Below are 22,651 nucleotides of genomic sequence, written 5' to 3' on the forward strand. Positions count from 1 at the left end.
TGCAGGATTTCATCTCCATCATCAAAATCTTACTGCATTCATTCCTGATCTTTGCAAGTAGGCTTAAGTTACACCTTTTCTCAGGGCCCTTTTGAGACTTTTTCTGAGGCTCCCCACATTTCTCTCTTCCCATGCTGAATGCCTGCACCTTACTTCCTACTTCATGCCTCTGCCCCCTTTTTTTCTGATATTCTTTTCTCTAGGAATGCCCTCACTCCCTAAATTCCTGTCATTCCAAGATTTACTGTGTTTTAAAAATCTAAAGTTTACTAAAAAAATCTGTAAGGGGGGCACCTGAGTGGCTCAGTTGGTTAAGCTACAGACACCTGCTCAGGTCATGATCTCAGGGTTTGTGAGTTCGAGCCCCACATCAGGCTCTCTGCTGTTGGTGCAGTACCTACTTCAGATCCTCTGTTCACCTCTCTCTCTGCCCTTCTTCCCCTTTGCTCCCTCTCTCTCAAAAATGAATAAACATGAAAAAATAGTTCTATGAGCGTGCTGTGTGGCAGCTGTGGAGGGCTCAGGCTGGCATCTGGTGGGATTCCCATGAGGAGCCTCCAGGCAGGGCTGTGGCGAGCAGGGCTGGGCTCACATGGCACAGCAGAGAAAGGGACACTTTTGCTTCCGGGGCTGTGCTGGTGTTGCCTGCTGTACCACTGGGAAGTAACTGCTGAGAAAATTTATTGGGAGGATGTGTGTTTGGCTCCCGCAGATGGGACTTCACCTATTAGGGCCGTCCATTCTCCTGATCCCCCAACTTTGATGAGGGCCTGCAAGCCCATCTTGGGGTGGGAGGGAGAAAGTATACTGATGTGAGGGGGAAGGAGTGTCTGGTGGGCAGAAGTGACAGTGAGAGACAAAAAGGAAGCTGTGTGAATGGGGTTGGAAAAAACATGTCAGAAAGGAATGAGGAAGGGGCACCGGGGTGGCTCGGTTGGCTAAGTGACCACCTCTCGATTTCCGCTCAGGTCATGATCTCACAGTAGTGGGACTGAGCCTCTCTCCCCTCCAGTTGAGCCCTGTGCTGGCGGGCGCAGGGATGAGTGTGGAGACTGCTGGGGATTCTCTGTCTCTCCCTCTCTACCCTTCCCCTGCTCATGCATGCGTGTGTGCTCTCTCTTTCAAAACAAATAAACTTAAAAAAAAAAAAAAAAAGAAAAGAAAAAGAAAAAGGAATGGTAACAATCTTGAGACACTTTGCTCCAAATGCAGTTTTACTTTCCTTCCTCTCTTTCTTTCTGCTGCAGCAAATATGTTATGCACGAAAAAACAATGTTGTGAAAGAAAAAAGAGTACTTAAGTAATAATCCTAAGTAAACTAAGTGACTGTGTTCTGTTTAATATTTACTGCACTATGTACTTTAATGCGTCATCAAGTTAAACAATCAGAAGAGGAAAGAATGTTTCTAATGATTACCAATTGAATACCTTTCCATTTGTACTAATTTCATTTTAATACCTCTTCTTGACATTTTATTAGGATGGCTTCCATTTGTGATGGGGTGAAAGTTATACAGGTAACATATATATATACACACACACACACACACACACACACACGTATACACACACACACACACACACACACACACACACACACACACACATATATATATTTTACAATTAATAGAGGGAAAAGAAAGCTGCACTAGGAAACAGGTTATTGGAGGCTTGTCTCCTTCTACTAGTTCTAATCGTGGGTGGATCACTTTACTTCTTTTAAAAGTTCCTCCATCTGGGGCACCTGGGTGGCTCAGTCAGTTGAGCGTCCAACTTCAGTTCAGGTCATGATCTCACAGCTTGTGAGTTCGAGCCCCTCATGGGGCTCTGTGCAGACAGCTTGGAGCCTGGAGCATGCTTCGGATTCTGTGTCTCCCTCTCTCTCTGCCCCTAACCCAGTCGCATTCTGTCTCTGTATCTCTCAGAAATAAATAAACATTTAAAAACATTAACAAAAAAATTAAAGTTCCTCCATCTGAAAAATGAGAATCTCTCACTTGCCTTATGGAAAAGGACAATTACCACTCCTTAAAAGTTAAGGTCCCAAAAGGGCTTAAACACTTCAATTAAATGCTCTATGAGAGATGTTCTTTAGTGAATGTTCTATGCTGAAAGACCAGCCCCTGCATTTCTTTTGTCGTTATGTCACTGACCATATATTTATTATAAAAATGGCTAAGTGATTAAAACCAAAGCACTCTTGTTATCCACCCCCTCAACTCTCACCGTTTAATGTTTATACATGTATTCATAATATATGTATATAACTAATATCCTGCCTCCTCAATATATGTGAACCCAATTTAATATAAATATGTTTAATAAATGTTTTAAAATTTTGCCATTTTAGAAATACATCTTTCAATTTTAAAAGGTGTATTTCACTTAAAGCTCAATGGCAACATATCATTAAATCCTGTATCTTACTACATTTCTCCCATCTAGCAATAACCACAATTAGTAAATGAGTAATTCAAAAAGTGAAAAAAAACTGACATACTTCTTAGCCTCAATGCTAATGCTGAATCATCCTGTATTTCATACAGAAACTGTATACATACTGAACCACCCTATATTTTGGACAGGGAAGCCATGAGTAAAGATAAAACCAAGTATTTGATATAAATGGGAATGCTTAATTTGGGGAAGGTTATTTAAAGCAGACATCATAATGGAATGGAACTCTAATTTCTAAATTTTAAGTAAGAAATCAAATGTCCTATATTTAGATATTTTAAAAGATGGCATTTTGTTTCTCAGACTGCAGGATATTCTTCCTTGCAATAAGTAAGGGACCAATGAAAATATGTTTCTAATAATAAATTTCAATTCTTTTTCTAAAATATTTATATTCAGAGAACTCAGTTCCATCACAGGAATGAAATTCTCAAAATTCTAGATTAAATTTTTTTTTGAGGATTTACTTGTCAGTATAACATCTGCAAAGTTCCTTAAAATGGTATGTTTTTTTTTTTTTTTTAAGTTTACAAAGTTATCTGTAAGCCAGTTAAAAGATCAGATTTCAACACAGGAACCATCAAAATTATTCAGGGATTTTAAAAGTTTGTGAATGTACACCACACAACAAAAACATCCCATAATTGTATCACATTCATCAAGTGCTTGTCTAAACAAAGCTTCCCAGATGTATTCCTAAGGCTCCATTTGTATTCATCCTCACTGGAAAACAGTACCTTTCTCCTAATAAAGATTTTGTTGCTATCTTTACTTTAAAATACTAATTTATTTTTACTTCAATGTATATGTGTTTGACAGCATTATGACAAAATGAAATGCATATTAGATTACAATTCAGACAAATATATCATTAACTCCGCCACTTACTATTCATGACACATTTAAATTCAATGAATTCTGTTTTCCTTTTTTTTTTTTAAGTTTATTTACTTATCGGAAAGAGAGAGAGAGAGAGAGAGAGAGAGAGAGAGAGAGAGAGAGAGAGAGAGAGAGAGAAAATGAGCAGGGGAAGGGCAGAGCGAAAGGGAGAGAGAGAGAATCCCAAGCAGGCTCTGCACTGTGCTGGTTACTGCGGAGGCTGATGTGAGGCTTGAACTCAGGAACCATGAGAACATGACCTGAGCCAAAACCAAGAGTCAGACACTTAACTGACAGCCACTCAGGCTTTCCATGAATTCTGTATTCTGGAAAACAAGGTAATGATGACTGCCTCTCTTGCAGTTACTGTGGTACTTAAAAATGGTAAAGTACATGGAACTATTCTCAAAAAGGTGCAAAATAGCATTGTAATTTATGTATTATTGTGTGTATGCCTTTTAACAGCAAGTTTTTGAGATTAGGGCCATATCTTGCTCTAATTTTTCGCCCCACCCTACCCTAACTGGAAGGTAGCAAAATGGTAATCACAGTAGACACTCAATAAAATTAATGTTAGGATTTCAACTGATAAATTAATCTGATATAATCTATTTTTTAAATATTTCTTCCTTCATTAAAATCTGCTAGTTTTCTCTCTTCTCTGTCTAATATCAAGTAAAATCTACATTTTTGGGAATGCTTGCATGGCTCGGTCTGTTAAGGGGATTCTCTCTCCTTCTCTCTCTGTCCTTCCCACCCCTCAAAATAAATAAATAAACATTAAAAAATGTTTAAAGAAGATAAAAATGATTTTTTTAAATGCCTGAAATATATCTCCATGATTTTAGTCCACGGGCAACTAATTACCTTTTTTCCAGGAACAGCTTGACCAGGGGAAAGTCCTGGATCTCCTTTGGGGCCCTAGATAAAACAATTATAAAACACTTGGTGAAGCATAAATTATGTATAGCATATCACACTTCTTCAGCTGTATGTTTCATCAGATGTTACATATATGATATTAAATAAAATTATTTTTTTTTCAACGTTTATTTATTTTTGGGACAGAGAGAGACAGAGCATGAACGGGGGAGGGTCAGAGAGAGAGAGGGAGACACAGAATCGGAAACAGGCTCCAGGCTCTGAGCCATCAGCCCAGAGCCTGACGCAGGGCTCGAACTCAGGGACCGCGAGATCGTGAGATCGTGACCTGGCTGAAGTCGGACGCTTAACCGACTGCGCCACCCAGGCGCCCCTAAATAAAATTATTTTAAATTGAGGTGGGCATGGATTATTTACTTTTTTAATGTATATTTTTATGAGCCTCATTTTTAAGTGCTGAGATTGTCAGACATAGATGATTTTTAAAAGCTAATAAAGTTATACTAGCATTGAAAGATCTTTCTTTAAGGGACCCACAGACAGGCTTTATTAACTTATCCACTTTTGTGACACATTCAGTTATAATTCCTATGTTAGCATTGGAAAACTGGTTACTTTTAGTAAAAGAAATCTGCTTATAATTCTTTTAATTTTAAGGTATCATACCAAGTTTAAACACTTTCCAAAATTTTTCAGTGTACATACATTACTTATGTAATAAAGAAAAAAAAAACAAAACTATAGCTCTAATTCCCCACATAGATACAAAAATAAATTCTTTTCATACTCTGGGAATCATGTTTTACATTTCAAGAGAAATATGACACTAGGTCTCAGCCAAATTTGTTTGCACAATATTAAAGTAACCTTTCTTATTATGCATACTGGCAAAGTATCTCTTTTTCTACCCATCTCATGAAATGAAGAGCCACAATTGAGACTTTATAATTCCAATTCTGATTTCACGACCATTCTCAACTAGTAATTATTTCCATTCCTAAAGAGTTCTAAATGCTATTTTCACTCTATGAGAAATAGTCATGTTTTCTCTCACATAATCACATTTCTTTCACATACCTTTCAAATACTCAAACTGATGGAAGAAGGAAGACCAAAAGAAAAGTCCTTCATGTTCCCCAGTAAGTCTTTTCATTTTACAAATTAGAAATAAATCTTCACTGGCAAAAAGGTCTATGTTCTAAAGTCAAAGAAAATTTTTAAGGAAAGGTGGTTTTCCAGGTTCACCTCTTCCCTTTCATAGCTATCACCACTTCTATCACTAAGTCTACAATTTATGTATGTATGTATGTATGTATGTATGTATGTATGTATGTATTATTTATTTATTTTTAAGTTTACGTATTTATTTTGAAGGAGGGAGAGCTTAGGAGCAGGGGAGGGACAAAGAGAGAGAGAGCCAAGTAGGCTCTGTGTTGTCAGAATGGAGCCCAATGTGGGGCTTGATCTCACGAATGAAAGATCATGACCTGAACTGAAATCAAGAGTCAGACCCTTAACCAACTGAGCCACCTAAGTGCTCCAAGGCTACAATGTTAGACCACTGATTATAAAATTATGGGATGCAAGAAACAGCTTTAGTAATATGATATCTCAAAATTTAAGAACTCAATCTATTGACAACAACAGCAACAACAAAGGTGACATACTTAGAATTTATAAGAGATATTAGAGCTTATCTACTAAAACACATTTTATAGATAAAGAAACAATGAAGGTCCAGAAAGTTTAAATGAATTGATTAAAATTGCTTAGAAAAGTACTGGCAAACCAGGTCAATATTTTTTTCTCATATCACATTATCTAGTAAATAAAAATCTTGTTTTAATAAATTGTTATCTTTTATTAAAAAACCTAGCCAACGGATTTGAGGCAATATTTACAAAGAATTTTAAAAGAAGTTAAGAAATGATGGCCCTTGAGAATTTTAAATATAATAAAGTTCTTTGTGGCTAAAGTTTTTACTTATAAATATCACATTAAAAATTCTTATTTTTAGGTTCTATCTGAAATTAATATTATCTATCTGCTTTCTTAATACTGTCAACTAATTTAACATTTCATCCTCATTAAAAAAGAAATATCTAAGAAATGGGATAAAAGTAATCAACTGATCAATAAAAATCATATTTAAAGATAGAGCTTTCTCGGGGCGCCTGGGTGGCGCAGTCGGTTAAGCGTCCGACTTCAGCCAGGTCACGATCTCGTGGTCCGTGAGTTCGAGCCCCGCGTCAGGCCATGGGCTGATGGCTCGGAGCCTGGACCCTGTTTCCGATTCTGTGTCTCCCTCTCTCTCTGCCCCTCCCCCGTTCATGCTCTGTCTCTCTCTGTCCCAAAAATAAATAAAAAACGTTGAAAAAAAAATTAAAAAAAAAAATAAAGATAGAGCTTTCTCTTATTCATAAGCTTTATTATCTGGGCAACATATCTTTAAAGAAATATACACCTAATCTCTTTTATTCTCCCACAAATGTGCTTGAGTTAATTGATCAACTTATTCTACAACCATAATTCCAAGTCAACATGAAGGAAATGCTCTTAACCTGGCCAGTTGTGGGTTGATCCTCCCTAGAATAAAATGAATGAGTAGAGATTATTGAACATGCCAACTTTACCTAAAATGTCAAAGAAGTAGGGTATATTTCTCTGTATTGAAGAATACTCCAAAATCTCTTACTTTCTCCCTCATTTTGTATTAATTTCATGACTCCCAACATGCTTTTAGTCATACTTGATGGCTTTTCAAATCCTCTTTGTTATTAAAAATGTTTATAGGGGGCGCCTGGGTGGCGCAGTCGGTTAAGCGTCCGACTTCAGCCAGGTCAAGATCTCGCGGTCCGGGAGTTCGAGCCCCGCGTCGGGCTCTGGGCTGATGGCTCAGAGCCTGGAGCCTGTTTCCGATTCTGTGTCTCCCTCTCTCTCTGACCCTCCCCCGTTCATGCTCTGTCTCTCTGTCCCAAAAATAAATAAACGTTGAAAAAAAAAATTTTAAAAAATGTTTATAAATTAATCATAATTGACTTCGACTTTCAATATTGACTTGTACTTACTCTTACATGACTTTTGTTAAAGGAGCTCTGTGTTCTTTTGAGTGTAAGAGGAAAAGGAAGTTGCCTATCCTTTATTACTTTATTACTCAAAGAATTCTCAAAGTCCCACCTATTCCACTGTTCTGCTGTGTAGTCTAAAATCCTCATTAACAGAGCAGCTCTTTTAGACTATTATTGGATCTCCAGAGGGACCTCTTTCTAGGGAGGGACACTCCCCAATTACTAGATCCATTAACATGTTAGATTAGATTTACGGTATTAGTCCATTCAATATAATGGAAAGAGCACTGGGCTTTGGAGTGAAAAGACTGAACAAATCATTTAATCTCTCTGAACTTGAGATTCCTCCACTGTAAAATGGGAGTAGCAATAATAATAAAACCTACCTAGATTAGCTTATAAAATATAGGGTCATATAGGGTCAAATTCTCTATAGAGTATAAAAATGTAAGTATTAAAAATAACAAGATTAAAGACAATAATTGAAATCAATTTTACAATTATTGCTAACTTAAAAAGCAGAGAACACAATTCTTGAATGAATCATTGATGGAGCAGCAGAATTTAAAAATGAAAGGAATTTGGAATTAAAAATTCAAATCTGGATGAGCTAAATTGAGAGAGTCCCATAAAAGAAATACTAAGTAAAATCATCTTGAGGTAACATCACTTGAATATTCTTCACTGTAACATTAGTAATAACTATACAAGATTCATAATCTGAATTTTAAGCATTGCATTCTCTAACCAACACTTCCTATCTTTTTAGGTCACTCTCTAAGTCTCTACAACTTTAACAACTATTTGACCTACTGGAACTGCTAATATGTGATCCCACATTTTCACTGTGGTGAAAATTTATCCCCCATGTGGCCTCACTTTCAATCCTTAAGCAGCCTAAATACCAAGGTCTGACATACATAAATGACACCAAGCTTACCTGGAAATTCTTTTTTGTAACATTTATTTTAAATATTTTAATTAATGTTTATTTTTGAGAGGGAGGGGAAGGGCAGAGAGAGAGGGAGATAGAGGATCAGAAGCAGACTCTGTGCTGTGAGCTTGAATTCACAAACTGAACTCACCAACCATGAGACCATGACCAGAGCTGAAGTCAAATGCCTGACTGAGCCACCCAGATGCTTGCAATTCTTAAATCTAAACTCACCATCTACTCTGTCCCATGCACTAGCAGTTGAATGTGATTAAAAGGAAACAATCATGCTGACAAATTTTATTTTAAATTCATGACTTTTTACATTAATTTGTTTTGTTTTTTGGTGTGTCTAATAAATTACCTTAGTCAATTCACTTTTCCCATTTTCATAGATAATTTTGTTTCATACCCTCTCTCTTCACTCTGAGTGGGTGATCTTGCTTTCAACATTCACAACCTGTCACAAACAAATCCACTACCTCACCTAAATCTGTTCCAAAATACTCTGCCTTCATAAGCAAACCCACCATTCTCTCTCATCAGTATATCATTGATACTTTCCTCCCTGAATTATTTTAATTTTTACTTTTTTCCAGGACAATTGACATCACCAAGTAAACACACTGTAATTTCTCCCATTTTAAAAACAACTTTCCTTGCACCCGCATCTCCCTTCTCTGCTCCATTACACTACTTGCTGTTTGAGAAAAACTCTTAGAAACTTGTCTCTGTTCATGAGGAGAGACTTCATTCTCTCCTGGACTTAATCCATTCAGGCCGCTGTCCCTACCCTACCACATTGGTCATTCTTTCCCAGTCTCCTTTGCTAGTCCCTCTTCTTCTTCCTAATATACTAAACTCTGGGGTACCCTAAGACTTGGTCCTTAGACACTTCTGTCTATATTTATCTATACATATAAGTATACATATATGTATAAAACTATTTGAATACACAGAAGAGCAATAAAAAACCAGGGCACACTGGAGGAGATTCAACTCTAAAAAGAAGAACCACAACTGGTACAGTATACATTTATACAGCTTTTCTTCTAAAGACCCTCCCCAGTCTTCATGGAATGGCTAGAAGTCAAGCATAAAACCATAGACATTTTAGCTAATGGTGTCAGAGGACAGAATGTGAGACTACCTGAATAACTGTAAATTGAGGGAGAAAAATCCTAGGAAGAAAGTAAGAAGACAGTTTCCCCCCAGATCTGGATAAAGACTCTCTTCAGTTCTTGGCTGATACCGAATATGGTTGCATGAGACAGATTCCAAAGAGTTCACCAAAAAGCAACAAGCAATATTTATAATGGAATATAAATTTCAGCTGCTGGCCACCACAGGAGAAATAGTTTGGGGTTTGAGCCACATTGCTTTAAAGGGACATGGTAAATGCCTTGGTAATCACCTTTCCATTGAAATTCAGGAAGAGTACCTGGGTGGCTCAGTCAGTTAAGCATCCGACTTTAGCGCAGATCATGATCTCACAGTTCATGGGTTTGAGCCCCGTGTCGGCTCTGTGCTGACAGCTCGGAGCCTGGAGCCTGCTTCAGATTCTGTGTCTCCCTCTCTCTCTGCCCCTCCCCCACTCACACTCCATCTCTCTCTCTCTCTCTCAAAAATAAATAATAATTAAAAACATTTAAAAAAAAAAGAAATTCAAGAAGGGCTATACTTTAGAAGAAAATACTATATCCTTGAATTAAAACTGACATTAACACTGTAAACAAAACTGAAACAAATCTGTCCCTTAAAAAATTTACCAAATCTGTATAAGTTTATTAGCCAGTTATTTAACTCCCTACAGAACAAACGAACAAACAAACAAAAAAATCACAGTCATCAAAGGATTTCAAAGGAAGACAACAGAATCTAAAGTTCTTCAACATATCATCTGTAACATCCAGTATATAATCAAATTTTTCTAGACATACAAAGAGAAGTAAAATCTGACCTGAGTTAAAGAAAAAAAGTGGTCAATACAAACAGACCTCAGAAGGACCCAGATATTGGAATTTGTAGTTAAGGATTTTCAATTATTATAAATATGTTCAAAGACATAAAGTAAATGATCATCATAATTACCGAACACAGAAATATCAGCAGACAAGTGAAAACTATGCAAAAAGGAACAATAGAACCCTAGAACTGATTATACAGTATCTGAAATGAAAAACTGTCTGGATGAAATTAACAGTATATTAGAGAAGGCAGAAATTAAGTTTAGTGAATTTGAGGAGAGATCTGTAGAAGTTAACTAATCTGAAGTAAAGAGTAAAAAATGACAAAAAGGAGCAAAGCTCTAGTGACCTGTGGGACAACATTAGGTAGTTTAACATACATGTAAATGGAGTTCCAGAAGGAGAGAAAGAATGGGACAGAAAGATTATTTGAAAACATAATGTCCAGGGGCACCTGGGTGGCTAGTCGGTTAAGCACCCGACTTCAGCTCAGGTCATGATCTCATGGTTCCTCAGCTTGAGCCCTGTGTCGGGCTCTGTGCTAATAGCTCAGAGCATGGAGCCTGCTTCAGATTCTGTGTCTCCCTCTCTCTCTGCCCCTCCCCTACTCACTCTCTGTCTCTCTCTCTCAAAAATAAACATTAAAAAATTGTTTTTAAGTAATAAAAAATAGAAAAAATTAAAAAAAAAGAAAAAAATAATGGCCCCAAATAACCCAGATTCATTACAAAAAAATTTAAACCTTACCGATCCAAGACATTCAGTGAGCTCCAAACAAGAAATATCTAACAGAAAACCACCCCTATGAACATCATAGTCAAACTGCTAAAATCTAGACAGAGAAATATCTCAAAAGTAGCCATTGAAAAATAATACATTACACTGAGGGGAATTACAACTAACTGCTCATCAGAAACAGTACAGATCACAAGACAAGAACCACAAGCATCTTTAAAGTGCTGGAAGAAAAACACTGTCAACACAGATTTTTATACTCCACAAAAATATCTTCCAAAGAACATAGATAAAATAAATTTCAAGTAAATAAAAACCAAGAGAATCCATCACCAGCAGAACTGCATTCCAAGAAATAGTGAAGGAACTTTTTCTAGCTAAAGGGAAGTGACACCAAACTAGAAACTCAGATCTCCAGGAAGAAATGAAGACCCCTGGAAACGAAAACAAATAAGGAAATATAAATGACTCCCTTTTTTGTTTCCTTTCTTAATTTCTTTAAAGACTGATTACTTAGTATGAAAATTACTACATTGTACTTTGGGGTTTATAATGATATAGATGTAAAATAAATGACAACAAAACACAAAGGATAAGAAGAGTGGGTAAATTGAATCATGATGTCATATGGGTCTTATATTTTACATAAATGGCTACCATATTAATTCTAGTAAACTAGAATGAGTTAAGGATTCATATTATAATCTCTAGAGCAACCACTAAAATCAATCAATCAATCAATCAATCAGAGAAACTATATGGAATATTAAAGAATATGTGATTAACCCAAAAGAAGGCAGTAAAGGAGGAATAAGGAACAAAGAACACATGGGATAAATGGAAAAGAAATGACAATGTGGGCTGTGACCCAATCATACCAGTAATTACAGAAATATAAATGGACTTAACATTCCAGTTAAATATCAGAAATTATCAGACTGGATAAACAAGATCTAATATGTATTGTCTATAAGAGATGAATTTTAAATATAGATAGGCAAAGGAAAAGAAATATATATACCAGGCAAACAATAAGCATAAAAAAGCTGGTGTGGCTCTGTTACTATCAGACAAACTAGACTTCAAGAAAAGGAGTGTTACTGGAGATAAGAAGAGATATTTGACAATGATAAAAAGTATCAGTTCATTAAAAAGATACAACAATCCTTAAACACGTAGGCAGAACACAGAGTTACAAAATAAATGAAACAAACACTGACTAAATACTTCCTAAACACTAAACAGAGAAATAGACAAATCCAAAATCATAGCTGGATATTTTAACACACCTCTCTCAGTAATGAATGGAACAACTATATTAAAACCCAGAAAGGATAGGGGCGCCTGGGTGGCTCAGTCAGTTAAGCATTCGACTTTAGCTCAGGTCATGATCTCACGGTTTATGAGTTCAAGCCCTGCATCAGGTCTGTGCTGACAGCTCAGAGCCTGGAACCTGCTTCAGATTATGTCTCCCTCTCTCTCTACCCTTTCCCTGGTCATATTCTGTCTCTCTTTCTCTCTCAAAAAATAAACATTAAAAAAAAAATAAAACCCAGTAAGGACAGAGAAAACTTGATCACCATCCTCAACCACCTTAACCTAATTGGCATTTATTGAACACTACAACCAAAAATACAAAATACACAATCTTTTAAACTTCAGCTCAGAATGGAGTGGCATGATATATTGAAAGCACTGAAAGAAAAAAATCTGCAGCTAAGAAAATTCTATACAGCAAGGCTGTCATTCAGACTAGAAGGAGGGATAAAGAGTTTCTTAGACAAAGAAAAACTAATGAGTTCATGACCACTAAATCAACCCTAAAAAATGTTAAAGGGGACTCTTTGGATGGAAAGGAAAGACCATAAATGAGAATACGAAAATAAGCACATCTGTAAAAATCAGTAAAGGAATTCAAAAATTAAAGGATGTAAAAGGGGAGAGGAGTAAAGAATGGGTTCAAACTGAACCATCAACTTAATAGAGACTGTTATATGCATAAAATGTTATATACAAACCTAATGGTAACCCCAAATCAAAAACCAGTAGTAGATATGCAAAGAATAAATAGAAAGGAAGCAAGTACATCACTAAAGAAAATGAGCAAACCATGAAAGAGAGCCAGATAAAAGAATCAGAGCAAAAACTACAAAAACAACCCCAAAAAAGTAACAAAATGGCAATAAATATGAATCTAACAATAACTGCTTTATTTTATTTTAATTTTTTAATGTTTAATGTTTAATGTTATGAGAGAGAGAGAAAGAAAGAGAGAGAGAGAGGAGAGAGAGACAGTACTAGTGGGGGAGGGACAAAGAGAGCAGGACACACAGAATCTGAAGCAGGCTGTAGGCTCTGAGCTGTCAGCACAGAGCCCCCGATGCGGGGCTCAAACTCACAAGCTGTGAGGTCATGACCTGAGCTGAAGTGGGTTGCTTAACCAACTGAACCACCCAGGTGTCCTTATCAATAACTACTTTAAATGGGAATGGACTAAATGCTCCAATCAAAAGACACAGAGTGACAGAGTGGATAAAAAAAAAGACCCATCTATATACTACCTACAGGAGACTCCTTTCAGACCTAGACACCAGCAGATTGAAAGTGAGAGTATGGAGAAACATTTATCATGTAAATACATGTCATAAGAAATCTGAATTAGCAATACGTATGTAAGACAAAATAGATTTTAAAACAAAGACTGTAACAAGAGACAAAGAAGGACCTATATAAACATAAAGGGAACAATACAACAGGGAGATATAACAACTGTAAATATGTATGCACCCAACATGGAAGCATCCAATACATAAAACAGTTAATAATAAACATAAAGGAACTAATCAATAGTAATACAATAACAGTAGGGGATTCTAATACCCCACCTATATCAACTGACAAATCATCCAAAGAAAATCAATAAGGAAAGAGTGACTTTGAATAACACACTGGATCAGATGGATTTAACAGATATATTCAAAGCATTCCACCCTAAAATATCAGCATACACATTCTTTTCAAGTGCACATGGAACATTCTCCAGAATAGATCACATATTAGATCACAAAACAAGTCTCAACAAATTAAAAAAAGAGAAAGACATACCTATACATCTTTTCTGACCACAATGTTATGAAACTATAAATCAACCATAAGAAAAAATATGGAAAAAGCAAAATATATGGAAACTAAATAACATGCTACTGAAAAATGAATAGGTCAACCAAGAAATCAAAGAAGAAATAAAAACTTAGAAGGAAACAAATGGAATTGAAAACATACAGATCCAAAAATACTGAGGATGTAGCAAAAGAAGTTTTAAGACAGAAGTTTATAGCAATACAGACCTACCTCAAGAAACAAGAAAAATCTCAAATAAACAACCTAAATTTACATCTCATAGAGCTAGAAAGAGAACAACAAACAAAATGCAAAATGAGCAGAAGGAAGGAAATAAAGATTAGAGCAGATATAAATGATATAGGAACTAAAAAAACCAATAGAACACATCAATGAAACCAGGAGCTGATTCTTTATAAGATCAATAAAGTTGACAAACCTCTTGCCAGCTCAAAAAAAAAAAAAAAAAAAAAAGGAGAGAGAGAGAGAGAGGACACAAATGAATGAAAGAGCAGAGATAACAGAGACACCACAGAAATACAAAGAATTGTAAGAGAATGTTACAATGTTATGAAAAATTATAGGCCAACAAATTGGACAGTCTAAAAGAAATGGATAGATTACTAGAAATATATAACTTACCAAAAGTTCCCCAAGGTGGGAAGAAATAGAAAATTTGAACAGACTGATTACCAGCAATGAAATTGAATAAGTAATAAAAAAACTCCCACCAATTACAGTCCAGAACCAGGTGGCTACACAGGCATATTCTACCAAACATTTAAAGGGTTAATACTTATTCTTCTCAAACTATTTCCAAAAAAGGGGGGGGGGGGCGGGGTAAGGAAAACTTCCAAATTCATTCTATGAGGCCAGCATGACTTTGATACCAAAACCAGATAAAGGCATCACAAAAAAAAAAACAAAAACAAAAAAAAAACAAAAAAAAAAACAACAGAGAGAGAGAGGTGGGACGGAGGGAAGAACTACATGCCAATATCTCTGATGCACATAGATGCAAAAATCCTCAACAAAATGTTACCAAACTAAATCCAACAGTATATTTTTAAAAAATACCACGATCAAGTAGGATTTATTCCTGGGATACAAGGGTAGTTCAATATCTGCAAATCAATCAACATGATACATCATATCAACAAGAGAAAGGAAAAGAAGAATCTGATCATTTCAATAGATGCAGAAAAAACATTACAAAGTACGACATCCATTCATGATAAAAAGTCTCAACAAACTAGGTTTAGAAGGAACATAACATAATAACAGCCTTATATGAAAATCCCACAGTGAACATCATACTCAATGGGGAAAAACTGAGACCTTTTCTCTATGATCAAGAATAAGACAAGGATGTCCACCCTCACCACTTTTACTCAACATAGTATTGGAAGTCTTAGCCACAGCAATCAGACAACAAAAAGAATGAAAAGGTATCAATTGATAACGAAGAAATAAAACCTGCACTATTTACAGATGACATGACAGTATACATAGACAACTCTAAAGACCCCTCCAAAAAACTACCAGAACTGGTAATTTAGTAAAGTTGCAGAATACAAAATTAACATACAGAAATCGGTTGTGTTTCTATACACTAATAATGAAGCAGCAGAGAGATAAATAAAGAAATAAATCCCATTTATGATCGCAACAAAAATAATAAGATGCCTAAGAATAAAGTTAACCAAAGACATGAAAGACTTATATTTTAAAACATTCATGAAAGAAATTGAAGACAACAGAAACAAATGGAAAGACATCCCATGCTCATGGATTGACAGAACAAATATTGTTAAAATGTCTATACTATCCAAAGCAATCTACAGATTTAATGTAATCCCTATCAAAATACCAACTGCGTTTTTCACAGAACTAAAACAAACAATCCTAAAATTTGTATGGAACCACAAAAGACCCCAAATAGCCAAAGCAATCTTGTAAAAAACAAAACAAAACAAAACAAAACTGGAGGCATCACAATTCCAGACTTCAAGTTATATTACAAAGGAATAGTAATCAAAACAGTATGGTACTGGCACAAAAATAGACACATGGATCAATGGAACAGAATAGAAAATCCAGAAATGAAAGCACAATTATATGGTCAATTAATCTTCAACAGATCAGGAAAGAATATCCAATAGGAAAAAGATAGTAGTCTCTTCATCAAATGGTGTTGGGAAAACAGGAAAGGACCATGAAAAAGAAAGAAAATGGACCATCTTCTTACACTATACACAAGAATAAATTCAAAATGGATTGAAGACCTAAATGTGAGGCCTGAAACCATAAAAGTCCTAAAAAATAGCACAGACGGTAATTTCTCTGACATTGGCCATAGCAATATTTTTCAAGATATGCTTCCTGAGGCAAGGGAAACAAAAGTAAAAATACATTATTGAGACTACATCAAAAGAAAGAGCTTCTGCACAAAGAAGGAAACAACCAACAAAACCAAACAATAACTTTCTGAATGGGAGAAGATCTTTGCAAATGACGGATCTGATAAAGGGTTAGTATCCAAAATATATAAAGAACTTATAAAACTCAACACCCCAAAACCAAATAATCCAATTAGAAAATGGGCAGAAGACATGAACAGACATGTCACCAAAGGGACATACAAATGGCCAACAGATACACGAAAAGATGCACAACATCACTCATAATCAGGGAAATGCAAACCAAAACTACTAATATTACCTCACATCTGTCAGAATGGCTAAAATTAAAAACACAAGAAACAAGCGTTGGCAAGGATGTGGAGAGAAAGGAACCCTCTTGCACTGTTGCTGGGAATGCAAACTGGTGCAGCTACTCTGGAAAACAATATGGTACCTCCTCAGAATGTTAAAAATAGAACTACTCTACAATCTAGTAATCACACTACAAGGTATTTAGACCCAAAATACAGAAATACTAATTCAAAGGGATACATGCATCCCAATGTTTATTACAACATTATTTACAACAGCCAGCAGCCCAAGTGTCCATCAATAGATGAATGGATAAAGAAGATGTGGTGTGTGTATGTGTTTGCACATATGTAATATGTGTAATGGAATATTATTCAGTTATGAAAAGAATGAAATCTTGCCATTTGCAAAAACATGGATAAAGCTACAGTATAATGCTAAGCAAAATAAGTCAGTCAGAGAAAGACAAATACCATATGATCTCACTCATATGTGGAATTTAAGTATCAAAACAAATGAGCAACAAAAAAAAAGAGAGAAACAAAGCAATAATCAGAATATTAATTATAGAGAACAAACTGATGGTTACCAGTGGGAGGTGAGTGGGAGGAATGGGTGAAATAGGTGATGGGGATTGAAGAGTACACTTTTCATGATGAGCAGGGAGTTGAATCAGTATATGGTACACCTAAAACTAACATAACACTGTTAACCATACTGGAATTAAAAGTAGAAGCTTGATAAACAGACAAACAAACAAAAAACACAAATCTTTTAAAGTACATGTAAAATATTCATCAAGATAGATCACTTGTTGGGCCTTAAAATACCTAAATACATTTTAAAATATTGAACTCTTCCATTGTGAGCTCTCTGACCACAATGCAACTAAACTAGAAACCAACAGCAATAACTAGACATTAAACAAAACAACATACTTCTTTTTTTTAATGTTTACGTTTTTTTAATTTTTGAGAGAGAGAGAAAGAGAGGAGGAGGGGCAGAGAAAGAGGGACAGAGAGAATCCCAAGCAGGCTCCATCTCTCAGTGCAGAGCCCAACGCGGGACTTGATCTCACGAACCGAGATCATGACCTGAGCCAAAATCAAGAGTTGGATGTGTAACTGACTGAGCCACCCAGGCACCCCCAAAACAAAATACTTCTAAATGACCCATGAGTCAAAGAAGAAAGCACACATTTCAATTTGAATGATAATGAATATGCAACATATCAAATTTTGTGAGATGCAGTTATATCAGTCCTTAGAGAAAAATCTATAACTCTAAACGCTTCTATTAGAATAGAGCTAAAAAGAAATATTAAATAGTCCATGGGGGGGGGGACCAAAAGTTACTTCTTTGAAAATATTAATGGAAATGAATTCTTGATTTCTTCCCAGACAAAAACAAAAGAAACCAACCAAACAAAAATCTGACATCACGTTCCTTCTCATTCCAATAGGTGGTAGCTCCCACGATACCAGCGTTCAACTGGTTAAGACAAAGATTATCTTTGACTCTTCTCTCTCACGCCGCATATGTAATCCATTGGCAAATCATGTTGACTGTACTGCAAAATATACCTACATTTTGACCACCTCACACCATCTCCACTGTTACACTCTACTCCCTGCCATCATCACCAATGACATGGACTTGGGTAGACCAGTGAAGCGGTCTTCAAACTGGTGTCCCTATTTCCACCTTTTCCCTCCTGCAATCTATTCTCCACATGACAGCCAGAACTATCCTTCTACAAATAAATTGGATGATATGACTTACCTAGCTAGAACTTTCCAATAAATATCCAACACAGAATAAAATCCAACCAAAATCCTTACCTACACAGTCCTACATAATCTAGCTCTGGCTTTCTCTCTGATCTATCTTCCAGGATTTATCTTATTCAGCTTATCCTCAAAGACTGCAAAACAGCCTCCTGCCTCAAGGCCTTTGGACTTCCTGCGTTATTTTTGTTGTTTTTCAAGCCTTTCCTCACCAGGATTACAAAAATGGTAATTTAAAATTCTAACATGCTTTCCTCATTGCCTAGCTTTTTCTATGAAGAGAAACTACCTTCTTTCATCAACTATTTAGTTATCCTGATGTTAAATTCTATAAAAAAAAAAAAGATAAAAAAGCAAGATGCTTTTTAAAGAAAACTTTTATTCTTTCCCCTTATTTTTCTTTTATTTGTCTTTTTTCAAAATAATGATATTGTGGTATAATAAAAATATATATTTGGTCTTTGTTCCTGGCTTCTGGCACACAGTTCCTAAAAACCTTGGAATTTCCTGAGTCATACAAGTGTCTTTTGTTATTCATAACAATCCTCTTTAACCACATCTGAGTTTATGCTAATGAGGTGACTCAGGGTGGTGCCCATAGCTTCAGGATGGGGACTAGTCACCAGAAAGGCAAAAAAGTGGCTAGAGGGTGGGAATTTAAGAGAGAGGAGGGGGTGCCAGAGTCTGAGTTACATAAACTTTTGAACAAAGAGATTCCAAGAGATTCCCAGTTGGTGAACACAGTGATATGCCAGGAAGGTGGCACACCCAGACAGGGCATGGAAGTTCCGAGTCCCCCACCTTCCATACCTTGCCCTATATGCATCTCTTCCATTTAGCTATTCCTGAGTTGAATTCTTTATAACAAACTGGGAAACCTGTTTTCCTGAAATTGTGAGCTGTTCTAAACCAGTATCAAACCTGGGGGAGTGCAGGATTGTGGGAGACACTGAATTGGTAGTTAGCCAAACAGTAGCATGAATAGCCTGGACAAGCCCTCTGTGGCTGGCATCTCAAGTATAGATAGTCCTGTGGGACTGAGCCCTTAAACCTGTGGAGTCTGACACTAACTCAGAGTTGAATATCCAGTTTGTATGAGAGGATGTGACAATTTCAGAGATGTCATTCCTTAGCATCATCTAAAGGTGACCGGTGAGGGTTTGTGTGTCTGCTTGCGTTTAGCATCATTATCACTCAAGGATTTAGAGATACTTGATGTGATTCAAACCACTGCAGTTATCCTTAATGATGTTCAAATCACATCATTCTTTGGCTGGTAGAAGTCTTACAAATTGGCTCCAGAATCCTTTTGACATGACCCTAATAGTCTTTGATACCCAGAAGGAGGCATTTTTAATATATTTAAGTCATGTTTTAACTGAAATAACAAGCACGGAATCAAAAGAAAGGACCGTACTATTTTGTCTGGTCCTTTTAAGAAGGTCCCTATGTTGACCAGAATAACAGAAGCACCTCAGTCTTTAGCATCTTAACATGCTTTATATTTTCAAAATGCAGGACTGAAAATTTTTCATAGCAATGCAGTTTAACAAAAATTCTCAGAATGGGTCCGCATCTATATTCAATACATTTATTTATTCACATATAAATAAAATAGGACTTCTTGTTTAGAAGACATAGGGACAGAGGGTCGAAACCAGGAATAGAGATAACACTACGATTATTCTTTGTGATTCAATATTAAGTATTATTAATAACATTTAATTTAATACTACTAATAGGACACTGTTGTAGCTTATTAAGGTTAGATGTTTCATTTACTCGATTAAACTTGAGTTTTTTGGAGTTCTTTTTACTGGCAAAGATTTTTTTAAATTTAATTTAATTTTAAAACATTTTTAACTGAGTATAGTTGACACATAATGTTACATTAGCTTTGGATGTACAGCACAGTGATTCAACATCTTTATACATCATGCTATGTTTACCACAAGTGTAACTACCACCTATCGCTATACAATATTATGATATCATTGACTATATTCCCTATGCTGGGTCTTTTATTCCTGTGACTTATTCATTCCATAACTGGAATTCTGTATCTCCCAATCCCCTTCACCCATTTTACCCATCTCTCTCACCTTCCCTTTGGCAACCATTAGTTTTTCTCTGTATTTATTTGTCTGATTCTTCTTCTTTGTTTATTCATTTTTTTGTTTTGTTTTGTTTTGTTTTTAGATTCCACATATGAGTAAAATCATATGGTATTTGTCTTTCTCAATAACTGGATTAAATTCGAAGGAACTATTGACCTTGATTAAAGTAAGATAAACTGCGAACGTTTATGGGAAGATTTTAAGTTTCCTTTAAGAAGTGTTTCTGGGAAAGGAAATATCTTGACCACAGAAAGACTGCCTGGACTAGAATTATAAGTATATGGTAGGCTGAACATATAGACTCTGTATTCATTACTTATGTTTAAAGATCTGTTGTATAATTAATCTTGTGTTTAATTAATAGTAATAAAACTATTCATCGCCCTGCAAATAAAGTTCATTAAATAGATAAATATGGTAAACTGTGAACTCAGATGGCATTTGCTGACAAGAAAAAAAAAGCCATTCTCTCCAGTAAATAGGAAATGGTCTTTACTTTCTTATATTTTTTTTAGAATGACATCATTTCTGATGTTAGTCCCCTGATTTCAGCTAATGATTTTAGTTAATGAGATCAATTGTCTTTATTTTAAATAATACTAGTCTCACTAATGCTTAAAAAAAATTGCTATATAACCACTAAAATTTTGTATGGCACTTAGGCTATTAACAATTTAAGAACATAGGTCTCAGGGACCAGAGGTCAGTGTCACTCTTTGTGCAATTTATCTTTATATGTTATTATCAGTATCCACAGAATAAGCTGGACCATTGGAATAGACATGTTTCATTACTATTGTTAAATGAATTCATAAAGTCTTTAAATTCCATTAGGTTACCCCACTCTACCCTTCCTCCTTCAGGTAGTGTTTTATAACTCCTGTTTTGAAGGACAACCTGGTATTAGGAAGAGAGTAAGACAGATTCAGTTCTGAATGCAACTCTGCCAGTTATAAATTGTGTTACTTTGGTTAAGTACTTAGCTCTCTAAGTGTGTTTTCTTCTGGGCAAAGGAAAAGGTAATAAAACCTACTCTGAATGGTACTATTAATTGAAATGAAACTGAATGACATGACACACACATAATAATTGTCAGATATGAGAAGCTCTTTCCCTTATGATACCAGTGCCTTGGTACTAATGTTAACTCAGATTTTTGATTCAGTTTAACATTTATTGAGTGCCCAACACATGCTGGGCACTGGGATAGACACAAATGCAAAGATGTGTAAGTTCTGGCCCCTGCTCTCAAACAACTAAGAGCCTATCACGAAGGGACCAGCACATGCGTGAGAACTCATATCATCTGAAGAGAGATAAGAACTACCAAGATCAGTTTACATTTCTTGTCCTTTATGATAAATACTAATTTTATTGTAAAAGCATAACAGAAAATAAATTGGATTCACTTTTGCATAAATCTAGAATATTTTAGCAAAATATGCTTTATTCTTATAATTTTTTTAATGTTTATTTATTTTTGAGAGAGAGACAGAGTACAAGACGGGGATGGGGCAGAGAGAGAGGGAGACACAGAATCTGAAGCAGGCTCCAGGCTCTGAGCTGTCACCACAGAGCCCGACACGGGGCTCAAACTCACGAACTGCAAGACCATGACCTGAACTGAAGTCGACCCTCAACTGACTGAGCCACCTGGGCACCCCAGCTTTATTCTTTTTTTTTTTTTTTTTTTAACGTTTATTTATTTTTTTGGGACAGAGAGAGACCGAGCATGAACGGGGGAGGGGCAGAGAGAGAGGGAGACACAGAATCAGAAACAGGCTCCAGGCTCTGAGCCATCAGCCCAGAGCCCGACGCGGGGCTCGAACTCACAGACCGCGAGATCGTGACCTGGCTGAAGTCGGACGCTTAACCGACTGCGCCACCCAGGCGCCCCATCCCCCAGCTTTATTCTTATAAATGTTAACCTAGCCTTATAAATAGAATATATTTACATACTGTCTTAAGGTATTTTCTTATTCTTTTTTATT

General features: G+C 36.0%; 1 protein-coding gene across 5 annotated transcripts in view; it reads right to left on the reverse strand.

Moving 5' to 3' along the window:
• Positions 1-22,651, reverse strand: part of COL24A1 (collagen type XXIV alpha 1 chain) — a 404,519-nt gene that overhangs the window by 339,285 nt on the left and 42,583 nt on the right. For all 5 annotated transcript variants that reach the window (XM_086717446.1, XM_025934829.2, XM_086717444.1 and 2 more), the window contains one exon: positions 4,204-4,257. In XM_086717446.1, the coding sequence (XP_086573572.1) occupies positions 4,204-4,257 (54 nt within the window). The remainder of the gene's footprint in view (positions 1-4,203; positions 4,258-22,651) is intronic.

Source organism: Puma concolor, chromosome C1 (assembly GCF_028749965.1).
Source record: "Puma concolor isolate L17-30 chromosome C1, mPumCon1.1.hap2, whole genome shotgun sequence".
NCBI lineage: Eukaryota > Metazoa > Chordata > Mammalia > Carnivora > Felidae > Puma > Puma concolor.